This window comes from Tetrao urogallus, assembly GCF_951394365.1.
Source record: "Tetrao urogallus genome assembly, chromosome: 1".
Lineage (NCBI taxonomy): Eukaryota > Metazoa > Chordata > Aves > Galliformes > Phasianidae > Tetrao > Tetrao urogallus.
The window spans coordinates 179,125,536-179,144,261 of NC_136813.1; the positions used below are offsets into that span (position 1 = coordinate 179,125,536).

At 40.3% G+C, this 18,726-nt stretch overlaps 1 protein-coding gene across 1 annotated transcript in view; it reads right to left on the minus strand.

Moving 5' to 3' along the window:
• SLC2A13 (solute carrier family 2 member 13) overlaps positions 1–18,726 on the minus strand; it is a gene marked incomplete at both ends in the record, with an annotated part of 133,652 nt that overhangs the window by 96,852 nt on the left and 18,074 nt on the right. Inside the window, 2 exons of the mRNA XM_079544480.1 lie at positions 1,935–2,143; positions 8,152–8,311. Of these exons, the coding sequence (XP_079400606.1) occupies positions 1,935–2,143; positions 8,152–8,311 (369 nt within the window). The remainder of the gene's footprint in view (positions 1–1,934; positions 2,144–8,151; positions 8,312–18,726) is intronic.

The window sequence follows — 18,726 nt, forward strand, 5'->3', positions numbered from 1 at the left end:
CTAAAAGTAAGCGGGATGATTTTTGATTTGCAAAGTTGTCTTTGGTTGAATTCCACATACGAACAGGAAGTTGGCTCTCGTACCATGCATTCCACATTCAATTCTGAATATCTAGACAACTCCTCAAGAAATGAAGATAATTATATTTCAACATTACTTTGAAGAACCACCTATAAGTCCCAGAAAAGTAACAAAATAAGCACATTTTGATGCTGACACACAACAAATGTTTTTAGAACAACCAGGAGTCCGAGTTAAATGGGATAAGAGCAATTACAGCTAAGTTGCAATCAAACTCGAAAGTGACCATGGGTATGTAATGCCTGTTTGTAAGTATTTACAACAAGTGGGTAAGCAGGTATTCAGAACTACCCTCACTGTGCCATTTGGTGGCAGCTCTGAAGCTGTTGATTATCCAAGAGGAAAATGCCAGTTTCCATGTAAGCATGCTTTTCTATGGGAACATGCTTGACTAAACTCCAGCAAGACAATTATTTTTTCTTTGGGAAAAAAATAAATAAATAAAAAAAAGTCAAGAAACTCAGGAAGCTCTGTAACTGGTCTGCCAGTCTAAGATACAGCTGCAAAAAGGACCAGGTTGGAGTCAGTCCTACCACAATCTTACTACAACAAATTTATAAACTGCAAAGCGGCAGCATAAAAATGATTTAAAGGAGAGAAACAAGGTTGTGCTGTACAGCCCAATGACTGAAAATAGGGAACCAAACCAGCCAAACACCTGCTTCTTTCATTTCTACAAAGCAGATAAACATTAATACCAGACATTAAGTGGCTCTCCATGGAATCAAACAGTCCAATGACTAATTAGGATTGAGAACCTTGGTACAAGACTCAAAATCCAAGCTGTTCTAAAAATGCCCACTTCAGCTTTTTGTCAGATCAACTCAAATAACTTTTCTTTCCACTGCTAAAGAAAAAAAAAAAAAAAAGTGTTCAAAAGCCTGAAAAAATAATGGAAGAAACAAATCCAGCCCTACTACAAATCAGTGATGAACATTTGAACGTTTTGAATGCAGTAACTTCAAGATACCCAGTCTTCTATTGTAAGCTTCAAGCTTCAAGCTCAAGGAGGCAATGAGATTGGATACTATCAGACATTGGATCTCAGTATGTACAGCTGTAAAATAAATTGCATTTTTCTTCCCACATCCTGTGAGAAGTTATAGTACCACACAAACTACATTTAAAGAAGCAAGAACTAAGGTGAATCTCACTTTAGAGACTTAATTAAGAGTCCTATTCTACTTCAGCACAAATCTAAGAAAAATTATTTAGTAGACAAAAAGATAGTCAATGGAATGGTAATCTTGCTTTATAATACCTGCCTATGTAAACACAAAGTTTTGAGAAATTATAGAACAAGGGTACAAAAACAGAATAAAGTATTTGATTAAGATGCTGCATTCTCTTGGGCAGACTAAGAAGGCTTCAGAAACTGCCCTTACTGAAAAATTATTTTGTAAATCTTTCCAAAACTGCTTAGCTGGAATTATGATCAGCCACAATATAGACTCTGGATAACGCATGCATGCAAAATGCCTTCTGACCTTAATGGTTGTTAGATCTTTTTCTTTGAAGAGAGAAACCAAACTATTTTATTTCCACTCTTCAAGATGTGCATTCTTAAAATGGGCAATTTTTTTAGCAATTCTTATGTAACTCTAGCTTGCATAACTTGTATTCTTACAGAACTTTACTTCTTCCTCATTGAAGAAACCAGAATTAAATTTAAAACTGTAGTATCACAGAAACATCTATTCAACTCTGAAATTACCAGTACATGAAGTATATTAAACAGCAAAACTACCAAGAACAGCAAATCATCAGGCTCCCATAGGCTATGACGTGAAAATTTCTTCTCATTTCATCTCTTCAATGATTGACAGAGATGCCAACAAGCATTCACAGCATACCTGCTCCAACTTCTTTTTCTTCTTCTTCAATGTTGTTTTTGATACTGTCATACTCCTCATCGATTGCCTGGTTGCCACGCATCTGAGACAGAATCCTCCTTGCTCTCTGAGTCTGGCCTTTCTGAATCAGCCAGCGGGGGCTTTCAGGGAGAAACAGGAAACCAAAAAACTGTATAACTGCTGGCACAGCTGACAGCCCCAACATGTACCTGGAAATAAAGAAATAAACAAATTTCTTGTATTTGCCTACAAGAGCGTGCTGTGAGAAGACACACAGCAACCGAGGCTGTAATTTACAAACCAAACCTTGTTCCTTTGTATTCATTATTGCCAGAAATTAATCAGGCAAGAACCCTACTCTGGAAGTACCATAGAAAAAAGACCTTTGCTTTCTATTCCAGTATACCTCAGGATGCTCTGAATATTCTGCTGTCACTGACTCAACAGTTGCTCATCGAGAGGACACTAACTCAGACTCAGTGAACACTCTGAAACATTCCAGTGGTTTGGAAACTGATACCCCTACTGTGAAGATATAAGAAAAGAATTAACAGGAAAAAAAAAGCAAAGGTGTACAGAACAGATGGGTACTGCTGATGACAACGATGAGGCTGAAATCCTGCTCATTGTTTTACAGACATAATAAAAAAGATAAACCAAAAGCAGCCAACCATAATTGCTTAATTTGGTCAGCAAGTACATGTACGCAGTCACACGTGGCCAGGGAATAAACCTCTTGTATAAGGAAATGGCTGTTTCTGACTGTAGAAAGAAACACTGGAAAAAGTTCATTTAATCAGCACTGCATCCATTTACACTAGATCTTTCAGATAGTCTGCTCTTAAATGTTCAGCCAGATGCAGCGTTGTTTTAAATCAAAACAGCATTTTAAGTGCACAGAGGGATTTCACTGTACACAGCATTAATGCCAGGATTACTGCTGCAGGAGAGCTGCCCCTCCAGCAGCCAGCATTGCCACCTGTCCAGCACTCACACACAACAGGACTTGCTCCAAATGAAGTGAGGCCAAAGGCCGTGGAAGATAAGCATATCACCATCTGCCATAGGTGGTTCTGATTCTCACACTCCACATTATTCAATAAAACACTAAAAACAAGAATTACAGAATAGAACATAATGTTATTCTGCTTTTTAAATCTGACTTTTTTCCCTACATCTGATAAATCGTTTGTGCTTGAAAGATTATTTTGGCTTCTGTTAAAGACTTTAGATGATGTTGGCATCATCCATACATCACTGCAAACAACATAGGCTTCACATCAGTGGTTATAACCGTTCCACCACCTCCAGAAAAGTCTTCACCCTGAATATCAGGGTACTCTGTGCTCATAAATAGGTTCACACCTTGAAGTCAGGAAAGTAGGGAGATGAGCAAATCTTTCCTCTAGCCTCTCTCACTGTGCACTCTTTCTCACTGATGGTTCTGAATTCTCTCGCATGGATGTTTTTATAAAGTTGGCTATGCAATGAGATTGCTAATAGAGTATGAAAGAGAGCAAGATTGTTAATAGAAACCTCATTTCAGGGCAACAAACCACAAGTATTTGACAAGTCCAAATGCATTTCCAGTGAAAATGGAAAAAGACTCACAATCAACAGGGCAGAAAAATGAAGAACGGAAAAAAAATACAACATACAAAAGGTGAAGGAAAGAAGTTGGCCACCCCTGGACAAGGTGCATGCAGGCCAGTCCTCCCATCCCCTAGCTGAGCTCTCAAGTTCCTCCTTAAACTGGCAATATTGTCCAAAGGTTATATAATTACATCTTGGTCTAGAAATAAAATTGCAAACAAGCCTCTCATTTTCAGAATGGTATAGCTCATCTTTAGTCGAAAAAAAAAAAAAAGGAAAGCAGGAAGAAAATAAATTCAAAACGCAAACATTGTGGAAGGATTAATTGCTGAGCAGACTTTAGCCAGCATATCTAACAAGTGTCACTAATGTTCTCGTTCCTCATTCACTAATGGTCTCATTCATCTGTGTCCTCATTTCTTCCTATGCTCCTCCTTCTCCACAAACAGTATTTTGGAAGCTGCATACAGAATCACATCAATATATACACTGCTGAAGCTCAACAAATAGTATATTCAATATCTGTGATTAGTGTGGTATTTAGAGAGCCTCTTCTATTTCAAATGAAGAGTAGCCCAAAGACATAGAAATTAAAAGCACTGACAAACTGCAAGCAAAAGGATTCTTTTAGCACATCTAAGTATACAGATTTAGTCCTTGATACTCATATGACCCAAGTCTACTCCTCCAAAACCCTTCCACCCCTTAAATGCAGCAGAATTTCCAGAACTGAGCAGCTGCATACCTGCAATTATTTTAGGAGGAGAAAAAAAAAAAAAAAAAAAAAAAAAAAAAAGAGAAAAAGCAAGATCTAGGCTGTTAATCTACCACTGAACACTGTTGGGTTGTTTATCACAGAGGAGATAGAAAAGAAAGTGTTTGGTCACTAAGGGCAGTTTCCAACTGCCATGTTTCTGGTCAAAGCAGAGTACAAGGAGCAGGCCAGAAGGAAAATATTCACTTAGGGGCATACGTCCACTCTAAGTTCATGAGCTCTTGCAATTTTCAGACCAAGCAATTTTGATAGAACCAATTTAGTAAAAGCAGGCAATTTTGGACATTACGTGCTGTGAGCCAGCTTTCTGAAATCTAATACAGTTCTTTCCTATACAGAGAATAAAATTTTGCTTTTGAAGTCAGATGTCTAGCAGACCTGAAAAAATCCAGCAGAAAATTTAATACATCAGTGATAACACTTCTCCTTGAGACATACTGCTGCAACACCATTAAAATGAATGAGTAGTGTTGTATAAAACTAACTTGTCAGATTCAACATTTGTTTTCTTTTGCTTATTTTTAATTTAATATCCAGCATTTCCAAGAATAAACAGAATTAAAGTTCCTGTTTTTTTTTTTTTCTTTCTAGTACACAGTCACTTGATCACTGAGAGCTACAATAATTGCTGTAATTCTCCTTCTTATACGCAGAGATTCAGGAGCAAACATCTCTGAACTCTCCCCAGGTGCATGCTGGACACTCTTTCCAAGGGAGGGCCCATCTGTATTCTGTTCTGCTCAGTCTCAGGTTGCAGCCAGCGAGCTGAGGATAGAGAAGTATGCAATTCCAAACCCACCACTCCAGCACTTCCTTGGATACCTCAGCATTAGCATAGCCTATTTCTGCCCAGCACATCTGAGAAGTGGAAATGACTACCTAACAAGATTTTCAGAAGTCAGCTGGACAAAGGCCTGAATAAATAAATTCAGCCTGCTTTACCTTAAGATGCAAACCCAGCTTGAGGAGCTGTACGTTAGCCTCAACACCCCGGATTACCTTTCAGTGGAATTTTTCTATGATTCAGAAAGTGCAGATCTGTTCTTAGTTTTCCACGATTTATTTTTACTGATTTGAAAGTCGTAACGTTTCCTTCTCTGTTGCACTGGTCTTGTACGCAACTATGTCTTTTTTTCATGAAAATCCAGAGTCATAGAATCATTCAGGTTAGAAAAGACCACTAAGATGACTTAATCCAGCCATCAGCCCCTCACCACCGTGCTTACTAACCCACATCCCTGAGTACCGCCACATCTATCCTTTTTTTGAAAGCCTCCAGGGACGGCGAGTTCACTGCTTCCCTGAGCAGCCAGTTCCAATGCTTGATCAAGAATTTGATCAGGCCATGTGATGGCATTGAACAGCCATGGACAGACACACACGTGGAAGAAACCAGTACAGAACAACAAGACTGAGGAGCATCACAATGAGAAGGACTATGGTCTTCATTGGCATCACTGGCCAGATAGACTGTAAGGGAGTAAAATATGGTTCAAAGGATCTTTTACACACATTGCGTTATACTCACACATTGTGTTAATGACTGTTTGCTACGGTGGACAGTGACAGGACAAGGGGAAACGGTCTTAAACTGAGACAGGGGAGATTTAGGTTAGATATTAGGAGGAAGTTTTTCACAGAGGGTGGTGACGCACTGGAACAGGTTGCCCAAGGAGGTTGTGGATGCCCCATCCCTGGAGGCGTTCAAGGCCAGGCTGGATGTGGCTCTGGGCAGCCTGGTCTGGTGGTTGGCGACCTGCACATAGCAGGGGGTTGAAACTGGATGATCATTGTGGTCAGAGGGGCAGAATCACCTCCCTCACCCTGCTGGCCATGCTGCTTTTTATGCAGCCCAGGATACAGTTGGCTTTCTGGGCTGCGAGGGCGCATTGCTGGCTCATGATTTGTATTTATCTGAACAATTACACAAAAATACAGCTCAAATAAGATCAAGGCTTGTTGGATATTTTATTAGCAATATTTTTCTTCCTATATGGTAGTATTTACGTACAGATTACAAACACATCCTTAGCTTGTAAGCATCAGCCCACTGACGCAAAAAGAAAACAACAGCAAAAAAATGAAAGAACCAAAAAACCCAAACATATTTATATCCACAAATGCTTTTCCCAGCAGAATCTCTAACCTCTAAAGTAAACTGAAATCAAAATATCTGCCTAAAAAGAAAGTGCACAAACACCTGAAACACTAATGGTGACTCAGAGCTCCATTTCTAAATAAATACCTTTGCTGTCCATTCCTCACCACCCAGCCCCATGCATAAGGAGCTTTTACATTAGCAAATTACTTAGGCTAATAGTCAATTTAAATTAATAATGTAGCTACTGGATAATCTGTATTGGTTGTCAAATACTTCCATTTATTTTACCTAGCCAGGCATTACTGCATACCATTACCTCTTCTAAAATTTGAACATATTTCATTAACTGCAGAAAGGGATTAGCAATCCCCTAAATTTTTCTTTCAGTGAAGTCATTTCTCTGTCCTCTATAACTGGAGGCACAGCCTGAGGGAGCATGCAGCTGCTTTGGCAATGACTAGGATATCAAAAGATTCATGAAAATGTGAAAATGTGAAATGCTATTTCCATTTAGGCTAGAAAGCAAAAAGCAGAGCTAGGATCGACTGTATTAAATAAAATCAGCATGATGTCATTTTTTTTCTTAAGGTCAGAATGTGACATCTTTTTACCTAAGAGGCAAAGGAAGCGATCACTTCAGCAGAAAGTAAAATCCTCAACGTTCTTGGACCTTCAGACATATATAGAATAAACTGTGGATTCACCTTTAAAACATTAACTTCTTATTTTAATGCATATTTCTTTACATATTAAAGAAAGATCAGCCTCTAAATACCTCTACATATGTTCCATATGAATTGTTACTAGCTTAAAACTTATCCTTACTCAATTCCATTGAAAGTCAGTGAATGCAATAATATTTATATTGCAAACTTTTTGGGGGAGATAGGGAGCGAAAATATTTCATATTAGGATTTTCAAATATCAAAAAGGTTCCAGGCTGTAGCAACAGAAATTGAAGACCCTACAACAGCACACACCCTTTTCCCACAAGAGTTTTGATAAAAAAAGCAAACGTAATAAGCACAAGTTTCCAAAAGCTGGAATGTGCGGTATAAGTTACTCCTCCTACACATTTCTGTTAATTTTTTCACATCAGCACTGCAACTAAATTGCTGAGCTCCAGAAACGTCTGAACTCTCTCAAATGACACATCACCACAAAGAAGGTAGGTGCAGTCCATAAACTCTTAGCAATGTCTACAGAAAGAGCAAAATATTCAGAAAGTAGAGTAGAAGAGATTCATAAATTCCATATAATCAAAAGTTTATAGTTAAAAGTTATACTACAATACCTGTAACTTCAGTTCTGATTAGATTACTACTGCTCAAATTAAATGCATTCAATATACACCTCTGTTCTGTGCATGTAGTATCAGTTACAGGAAATGTGCCTTTTGAAAAATCAGCATGTAATTATTCTAAATGCAAAAGGCAAAAGGTACTTTTATAAACATCATGATGATAGTTCAAGCTTGTTGATGCATATGCATCATATGCAATGCATTGCTCATCCATTTTAAAGTTTAGTGAAATCAGAAAACGAAAACATTCTGTGATACTGAGTGAAAGCTTTATGTATATCATTTGGCAAGAGTTATTAAAACTTCACTTCAGAATGCAGATCTACCATTTTATATGTAAACTCTGTGGCGATAGCTGTCAGCCACTAAAAGTTATTTCACACATGTATCTAGCTTTGCTCAAACCATAACCACGTTTTGCTTTTAGCACTGAAGGCTCACATACCTCCATCCATCCTTCACGAGGTAGCTGAACAGTCCATCCACGACGCTTGCAAAAAACTGCCCTCCAGTGATGAAAAGGGTGTTAATGGTGACTAATCTGCCTCTTAAGTGTGGCGGAGCAACTTCTGCGATGTACACAGGCACTGTCATAGATGCTACACCTACAAGAATAAATTAAATTACATTTAGGAAACTGAAAGAGATACTACATTCTTTTTATTTTTATAGAGCTATGGCACGATTTTCACCTTGAAGAAAACACAAAGCTAAGCATCATTGTTATTATTACTACTAGTATTATATAATTTTATTATTGTTATGTAGAATTAATTCTTTCCTGACTTCTCTGGAGTTTAAAACTACCCCATAATGCACTAGAAGCTCTAATACCATCTAATACCATTTCCAGTAGGCAAAGACTGAGGCTAAAGCATAGCCACCTTTTATTCTCTCTTAATACCAGTAGTATCTTCTATGAATCAAGCCCTGGCTCTAGATGAACCACTTGTACAGGAGACATGCCCATGGGAAGACTACCATGTGCATACAACCACAAGCCAAAGAGCAGAAGTTCAGTGATATATAAAGAGCAGAGAAGGGCACAGCTCATGTTTCAGTGGTCCACATCCACCTAGAAATCCACAGTCACTTCCACAGAATCCACAGAAATTTGTTTCCCTATTTCATTAGAAGAACCAACATGACATCCTGCAATGATATTTTTTTAAATCTTTGTTTAAAAAAAAAAAAAAGAAAAGAAAAAAGAAAAAAGAAAAACCCACTAGCACAGCATGCACAAATCCACATTTCTGCTGAAGCTGAGCAACTGCCTCCTCCAGCCCATCCTTCCCCCTCAAGGCAAGCTGACAGAGCTGCTGGGCCTCCCAGAGCCCCAGTGAGGAATACAGATTGGTTAATAAGATATTCTGGTGCTCTGAAGATATTTTTTTACAGTGCATGTTTGCAACAACTTCTCTGCACAAGAGCCTGGTTCCTGAAGCAAAGCTCCTGGGACACACCAGTGCCTCCTGCAACTGACAGAGCAATCCACACACAACACAAAAACACATAGAAGCGTCACCAAAGAAAAAAGAAATTAAAAATGTATTTAATCTTTTTTCCAAATTGCAGTAGAAGACACCAAGGAGAAGAGCATCCAAACAGCCCTTTGTAATACAGAAGTATATTTTCTAACACATTGCACCATTAGGGATATTCCCCTTGTGTCTTTCACAGTACTGTTTCAACTAATTACAATTAAAGTGATGGAGACAGCACACAAACAAGAGAAAGGCCTTTACAGGAAAGTGGAGGAGTACATTTGCTTTCTCAGAACGAAGCCATCAGCCACAGACCAGCCACAGAGAGCTAGGAAAGGCTGGGCAGCGGAATAAGCTCCAAGCAGTCCCCTAGCACAGCCTAAACATGCTTTCAGCAATCACTAAGTCCCGCAATTCATTTACCAGGGACATCTGGTATCTCTGGAGGGTATCACTTTTTGTATGTTTGGGGTTTTTAGATACCATTCATATTTTGTTCTACTCTGAGCAATCCTTGCTAAAAGGCTACAATGCCTCTAACACACCACCGAGAAGTGACTGAATTCAGAGCAATAGGAATGACATGGGAGACCACGTTCCTCCAACAAGCAACTTGTGGGTATGGAAACAGAACTGGGTCTTGCAACATGTATATGTACAAGGAAGAAAAATATTGTGTTTCTCTCTTTTGAGGGACCAAAAAAAATCCAACCTTATACTTCTTTCTTGAAGGCTACTGGAAGTCGATCACTCACTTTCCCCATGGCGTGCAAACATGGATGACATTAAAAGTTTTAAAAAATAACACAGAACCACAGAATGGCCAGGGTTGAAAGGGACCTCAAGGATCATGAGTCTCCAACCCCCCTGCCATATGCAGAGCCACCAACCTCCACATTTAATACTAGACCAGGCTGCCCAGGGCCCCATCCAACCTGGCCTTGAACACCTCCAGGGACGGAGCACCCTCAACCTGTCTGGGCAGCCTGTGCCACCACCTCACCACTCTCTCTGTAAAGAACTTCTCCCTGATATCTAACCTAAATCTTCCCTCCCTCAACTTAAAACCATTTCACCTTGTCCTGCTGTTATCTACCTTTCCAAAGAGTTGATTCCCCTCCTGTTTGTAGGCTCCCTTTAGGTACTGAAAAACTGAAAATACAATTAGGTCACCCTGCAGCCTTCTTTTCTCCAGGCTTAACAAACCCAGCTCCCTCAGCCTCAACACGTATTCCCAACAAGGCTACCTCTGAATTAGATAATCATTCAGTAATGCTACTTTAAGAGGTTATGTTGGGATGGTCTGTACATGGATTTTACTGGTAAGTAGTTAGAAAGACGTGCACAACCAAAACCAAAATATGCCCTACAGAAAGGCTACTTTTTTTTCCCTCTCATTGCACATCTTGTTTAAGGTCAAAGTGATTACAACAAAATTCTCCTCATATTGTGATTTTTCCACCTAGAGGTTGTGTTAGCTGATGGCATAACAGTACCTCAGTGACAGGGGTGCCTCATACAACCAGTTAGAAAAAAATACCATGCATCAAAAACTGGGACGCTTCCTCAAGCTGACCAGCTGAGGGGCATTTTCATAGATATGCAGCCTCAAACAACACACACACACAAAAAACAAGTGTCGTAGTGTTGTAACACCACATAGAATCCTAGAACCACAGAACGGTTTGGATTGGAAGAGACCCTAAAGCCCACCAGCCCCAACCCCTGCAGTGGGCTGGCTGGCCCAGGCCCAGTCCAACCCAGCCCAGCCCTGAGTGTCTCCAGGGATGGGGTACCCACAGCTGCCAGTCCTTACTACCCTCTGAGTAAAAAATTTCCCCCTGACATCTAATCTAAATCTCTCTTTTAGTTTAAAGCCATTCCCCCTGGTGCTATCACTATCAGACTGCATAAAAAGCCGATCCCCTCCTGCTTGTAAGTTCCCCTCAAGTACTGGAAGGCCACAATGAGGTCTCCCCAGAGTTTCATCTCCTCCAAGCTGAACAAGCCCAGCTCCCTCAGCCTTTCTTCACAGGAGAAGTGCTTCAGTCATCTTCTAGCCCTCCTCTGGACTTGCTCTAACAGCTACACATCATTCCTGTGCTGGGGGCCCAAGGCCTGGATGCAGTATTGCAGGTAGGTCCTCATGAGGGCAAAGTATAGGAGGACAATCACCTCCCTTGCCCTGCTGGCCACCACTCTTTCAACGTAGCCCGGGATGCCTGTTGGCCTTCCAACAGCTGGCCTGTCCAACTCTTTCTGAAAGCTGATTTTATACAGGACCTGCAGAGAAATCTTATTTGAAACATGAAAAATTGTTTCCAAGGCATCCAAGAAGCAGGGTCACACCTGCTTGGTACAGATCAGCAGATATGGCCCATTACAGAGCACACTATCAGTCTGTTAGCCATGTTTTACCTATAACTTGCCATTCACTGAAAAATTAGAGCCTATAGGAGATCACCTGGTCTAGCCCCAGCTGCTCAAGCTAGGCCAGCTACAGCAGATTGCCCAGGTCCATGCTGATCAAACAAAGGTATCCCTACCCATGGCAGCGCGGGGTGGAGTGAGATAACCTTTCAAGGTCAATTCCAGCCCCAAACATTCTATGACACTGTGCTCAGTTAGGCTGTGATCATCTCCACAGGTAGATAATCTCCAGCCACTGTGATTCTGTGACTTGCGCATCAGTTTTCTTACCTTGAAACTTTTCACATCATTGCTGTACATCTTGCCTTATACTCTGACCTTATGGCCCCTACTGAGTTTCTCAAAACCCAGAGGTTCAAAACATCCAAACAATTTCTTGATGTTCAATCTCAGTTGAGCAGAAAAACAAAACAAACAAACAAAAAGGTTATGTGTTTCCATTTAACATTTAAAAATCAAGACACATGCATTTCTACTCTGATTCTGAAACAGAGAGCAGCAGGTTTCAGGAAACGGAGGAAGGCGAGTGGAAAAGCCTCCCCAGTTTGACTGGCTGCCATCCAACAAGTGCTATCACAGAAAAGGATATTTTTCTATAAAAAATTGCCAGAAAGAAAAAAAGCTATTCTGAGGCAGAATTAAGGAAAAATTCATATCACTTAAAGTAAAAAATGTCATATTTCAGACTTTATAATGTTATTCCTACTACAGTTTTGCTTTCAGCTGCCTTAGCATATACTCTGCAGATTTTCCTTTCAACTTGTGACCCAGAACAGTGTAGGAAGACAAGTTAAATAGCTATAAAAATATCTAAAATACGTAACCAGTACTCATTAAGTAGTTACTTTAATGGACAAATATTAAACAAATTTGAAAGCAAAGAACATCTTTCCTAGCAGAATAAATACAGCTGCAATGCAATCTTTTCTTAATCTTTCATATGAGAATGCTTTCATTTACACTTAGATGACATTTTCTAATATGCCCTCACTGTTAAACTGCTCACACCAAAAAAAAGAATCTTCCTGCAGGCACATGTATTGCTATCTAACTAATAAAGCTCGTAAGTGACAAGACGTGAAGAAAAGAAAATGAAACAATTAACTGGAAAGCTGTCAGGGAAAGTTCAAACTCCAAATTGTGCGCAACAGCTACGAATTCTGAGAAAATGCAGCAGACGCTCCAGTCCTTATTCACTGCAATGCATTAGCCTTACGACCTCGGTAAAGAAAAGGGTTCAAAAATATATATAATGGAAGGTTCTTTCAAATTAGACCACAGTTAGTTAGTTGCAGCTATTTGCTTTTCAGAAAACATACCACAGGACAGACTGAAGTTTTCACATTCAAATGTTTTTTCCACACCTAAACCAGTCACTTCAGACACTAATTACTAATGCTGTCACTGTAATCTGCAAATTTAGAAAGCAGTTAGGAGAGTGCACAGCTCAATTTTAAAACAATCAGTAGAAAGCAGGTATGAAAAGGCATCTTAGAGTCACATTAACATCCAACAAGGTATTTTTGTTATGAACTTGTATGCATTATAAAGAGTTCATTGAGAAGTCCAGGAATTAAGTCAACAGGACAGGAAAGTTAAAAAGATCATGAAGGAGAATCCCTACAATAATTAGGACAAAAAGGAAGATCTGCCTGCTGTAAGTGAAGATCAGGTTCAAGACCATCTAAATAACCTGAAGATGCACAAGTCCATGGGATCTGATGAGATCTATCCATGAGTTTGGGAGGGAAGTGGTGGATGAAGTTGCCAGGCTGCTATCCATCGTATTTGAAAGGTCATGGCAGTCTGGTGAAGTTCCCACTGACTGGAAAAGGGGAAACATAACATCTGTTTTCAAGAAGGGAAAAAAAGAAGATCCAGGGAACTACGCGTCAGTCAGTCTCACCTCTGTGCCTGGCAAGATCATGGTGCAGATCCTCCTGAAGGCCCTACTACTGCATGAGGAAAATAATGATGAGGTGATTGTCATGCCTGACAAATTTGATGGCCTTTTATGATGGAGTTACAGCATCAGTGGATAAAGGAAGAGCAACTGATGTCATCTATCTGGACTTGTGCAAAGCATTGGATACTGTCCTGCACAACACCGTGGTCATCAAATTGGAGAAAAATGGATGCGATGGATGGACCACTTGCTGGATAAGGAATTGGCTGGACGGTTGCACTCAGAGAGTTGTGATCGATGGCTCAACATCCATTGGAGATCAGTGATCAGTGCTGTGATTGGTATTATTTGACATCATTGTAAGCAACATGGACAGTGGGATTGGGTCCACACTCAGCAAGTTTGCAGATGACACCAACCTGAGTGGTGCAGTTGACACATCAGAGGAAAGGGATGACATCCAGAGGGACCTGGGCAGACTTGAGAGGCGGGCCCATGGCAACTTCATGAAGTTCATCAAGGCCAAAGCGCGAACTCCTGCACCTGGGCTGGGGCAATCCCAAGTACAAATACAAGTCGGGCGGAGAATGACTTGAGAGCAGCCCTGAGGAGGAGTTGGGGGTGTCAGTTGATGCAAAATTCAACATGAGCCAGCAGTGTATGGTTGCAGCCCAGAAGGCCAACAGTACCTTGGGTTGCATCAAGAGAAGTATGACCAGCAGGTCAAGGGAGGTGATTCTGCCCCTCTGCTCTTGTGAGACCCCACCTGGAGTACTGCATCCAGTTCTGGGGCCCCCAGCACAAGAAGGACATGGAGCTGTTGGAGTGGGTCTAGAGGAAGACCACTAAGATGCTCAGAGGGTTGGAACATCTCCCTTATGAGGACAGGCTGACAAAGCTGGGGCTTTTCAGCCTGGAGAAGAGAAGGCTCTGGAGGAACTTTATAGCAGCCTACCAGTACCTGAAGGGGGCCTACAGGAAAGCTGGGGAGGGACTTTTTTTTTTTTTTTTTTTATAAGGGCAGGTAGTGACAGGACAAGGGGAAACTGCTTTAAACTGGAAGAGGGTAGGTTTAGACTATAAGGAAGAAATTCTTTACTGAGGCTGGTGACACACTGGAACAGGTTGCCCAGAGAGGTTGTGGAGGAGGCATTCAAGGCCAGGCTGGACGGGGCTTTCAGCAACCTGGCCTAGAGGGAGGTGTCCCTGCCTATAGCAGGGGGGCTGGAACTACATGATCTTAAAGATCCCTTTCAACCCAAATCATTCTATGATTCTATGAAAATTAAAAGTATATTTAAAAAAAAATAAATTAATGTAGCAAAACAAAAAGATTAAAGGTAGAATCCAAGTTTTTCATCATAGAAAGCATTTGGGAATAAATACCAGAGAGATGGAATGATTACGTAAGACTTTTGTGCAAGATCAGATGAGCACCAACACACCCTGTAACAACTAGGACTTCCACCACAGCTCAGATGGTGTCTAGCGGACAGGAGGTAAGGAGCATTACATAAACAACAAATGAGCAACAAAAGCTGGAGACAGGATATTGAATAAGATGCACTGTTTCTCCTAACGTAATTAAAAAGCTCTAAGGCACCAGAGATGTGTCTGCCATTTCAGGAGCATCAACAAATAACTAGCAGCAGCAAAAACATTGGGAAGGACTGGGAAGGATTCTTGACATTTTTGTTGTTGTTGCTATATTGATTGTCATGAGAAAAGGATCATAAAAACAAAATAATAAAAAAAACAGACCATACAACTCACAATTGTCAGCCTTTTGTGCTTTGGAGTAAAGAAGGCTGCTTGTTAACTAGAAGCACTAAGGAAATCCACCCAGGAGCTGGTGCATCTATGAATCATTTTGTTGTTCTGTCCCTCCTTCCATCAGCTCATACCAATTCCTTGCACCGACACCACCAAACCCAACGGTAAACTGGAGATATGATCAGTTCACCATAAGACCCAGAGCCTGCACTGGCCCAAAGGCAGAACCATGTACAATAAGAGATTGGCCTGAACTACTGTGGAACCCGAGATCACCCAGTTCAAAAATAAAATTGGGCTTTGAAGAACAAAAAGCAAATGACAAAGATATTCCTAGTTTTGTTTCAGTGCTCTCACAGTACAGTACTGAAGCCATTAATCATTAAAAAAGAACAGTCACAGCTCATTAAAGAAAACTATATTGTTAAAGGTTCCAAGTAAACAAGCAAAAATTATTAAAATGCTTCCTTTCGTAATAATGGTCACAGGGAATGAGGCATTATATGCTAACATATAAAGCTGCACTGAGGTACTTAAAAAAAACTCACAAAAAAACTATTGTCTTGGTTTAACATCTCTATCTCCTCTCTTAAAATGAAATGGTAAGAGCAAATTTTCTTTACAACGTTAAACTTTAATACAAGCAGCTTTCAAGTTCACTTCATTAAGAAGTGGCAGTTTGTGCTCCCTGTAAGGGCTCCAAACAGCCGCAGCTAACGGATCCTTAGAGGATCTGGAGAGGGCACCTGATGAAGAGTGAGTTCATGGAAAAGAGAATCAGGAATAAAATATTAATAGACAGCTGAAAGGATATTGTTATGCTATGAGAAAGTTGGAATAGGAACTTCAGGTGCAACTTTTGGATTCGTTTTAATTAAACAGGCAATCTGAAAAACTTGTTACATTTTTGGCATTAGACATGTACATGCTTAGTGCCTGGAAGCACCACTGATCCCAGGAGCACATCATACGGTACAGACTTTCATCATTTCTTTTCTTTCTGTTGTATTCCCACACATGATCCTATAAGGTTTATATTATGTCTCCCACAAAAAAAAAAAAACCACAAAAAAAACACAAAAAACCACTGCTGACATCTAAGCACTAACATTCAGGAAGGTGAGGGAAGGAAGCTCAGCATGCTGAAAGAACCAGGAGTTCCACAATAATCCTATATTCTTCTGCCAGTCTCTAGGAGAATTAAGTAGTCTGTGGGAGAAGAATGTCTCAGTAACTAAGGACACAATTTAACTGCAAAGAGTATTTGTTCTAAAAGACCACCAGCTTTCATAACCACATGTGTGAGCTGGATGGCTCCAAAGACTGCTCTGCAACATATTGTAAAGTCATCACCAATTCTAAGGATTCACCAAAACAAAAATAGAGACTTTTTGTAGTCTCATAGAGGCCTTTTCTGTCATTACAGTTAACACTCCAGTTTTCAGTAATGACAGTCAGCCTGAGGGGACATTAGAGTGCCTCATTACACAAGCTAATGGGAAGTATTTGAGGAAGCAGCATATTTGTATGCCGTTCTAGTACACTAACCACTTGCCTGGCAGACAAAATTGAAACAGCTCTTACTTGAGTCAGGGGAAAGCTCAAGTCCCTCAATACCTAGGCTTTCCACCAACCACACACACCTAATAAAGGCATTCACAGCAATTTAAAATTGGTTCCTGAAAGCTACATAAGGGATGACTGGCAGCAGATCTCCCATTCCAGTCTCTCTCTATCATCAGATGAGTACAAGCCCTGTTCTTCGCAGCAACATGAGCACATTGGGCTGCAGCACAGCTCTGAAACACATCAGGGCAATGGGACAAACCACTAACACTAATCACATTTTATTTTGGAGAATGTACATCACGGTAACCTGCACAGCTCCTCTCTACAGGGAGTCCAGTGTCAGAAGACTTCACCAAAGTCTGGAACTTCATTTAAACAGACTTATCAAAGCAGAAAGAACTAGTTCATCTCAGAGAACCTGTACCACTGAACATCACAGAACGGTCCAGGTTGGAAGGGACCTCAAGGATCATGAATCTCCAACCCCCCTGCCACATGCAGGGCCACCAACCTCCACATTTAATACCAGACCAGGCTGCCCAGGACTCATCCAACCTGGCCTTGAACACCTGGAGGGACAGGGCACCCACAACCTCTCTGGGCAGCCTGTTCCAGCACCTCACTGCTCTCACAGTCAATCTAACACCCAAAGCTGTTACAAAATACAGAATTGCTCAGATTGGAAAAGATCTTAAAGATCACCAAGTCCAAGTGCAACCTAACCATGCTACCCTAACTCTAAATCCTTACATTCCTTGCCTAAACCAGAGCAACCATCAATGTCAGTGCCAAAAACCTGAGCTACTATACAGCAATCAGCTGTGAAGGAGTCCAAGCCCTGATATTGCTTCAATTTTGTGAAAGCACCTTTTCTTAATGAGCTGGGATGAATAACTCCTCCTATTCACTTGAAGATTTTTCAGCACTGTGTATATCAGCAAGGACTGAGAACACAGAATTACTGTTCACCAAAAAACCTCCCCCAAAATTGTGTGCTACTAGAAATGACCACAACTTTCATTTGTAGATAAAGAACTAATAGCAATAGAAATAGCCCTTGTGAATTACATCACATATATAAACTCTCCTTTGATCAAAAGTTACAGATATAAACCCAAACCATCAGAAAAATAAGTAAAAACAGTGACACAACTCTTGCATAAGAGAAGCACTAAAATCTTCTGACACCTTCAGGGCAAGGAGAGCATAAGGAAAACCACCAATTACAGCAGAGAGACGTAAATACACCACAAACTGAGTCATCATGAGGGAATTACTCATTACAGTACTTAGGGGAAAGGGAAAAGTGAGCCTAGAAACCTGCAATAAGACAGAGAAGAACCTGCCATTTACAGACTAGATTGTCAAAGTTCAGTAAAATAAAGCCTGGTTTGTTTTGTTGCTTTCTTAGCTGATTAATATACTATTACCTTTTATTGAAACTTTTGTTATCATTATTGTTATGAGCAAAAACATGAAGTAATACATAAAATTTTGCAGGAATCTTTTGTTTATAATACACAAAGAGTAAATTAAAATCATTATTCACAGCCAGAAAACCTCCAGTCTTCTAACAAATAACATCTGCACATAGAAGGGAATACACAGCATGCCACAGTCTGTAGACACCAAAAGAGTAAGTAGGAGAGCTAAGGGGGGGAAATACTTCTCCTGTAAGTTTTTCAGAACAGGAAGAAGGGAAAGAATTTTACACACAGGCAAATAGAACTGAGAATGTTGTTAAGGTCAGATGAAAATAATTGTAGTGAAGTGTTTGAATCACTTCAATTATGGGATCCCCACCCAACTTCAGCCCCAATGTTAGCACTATAGATCAGTTCTTTCTAGGTCACAGTTA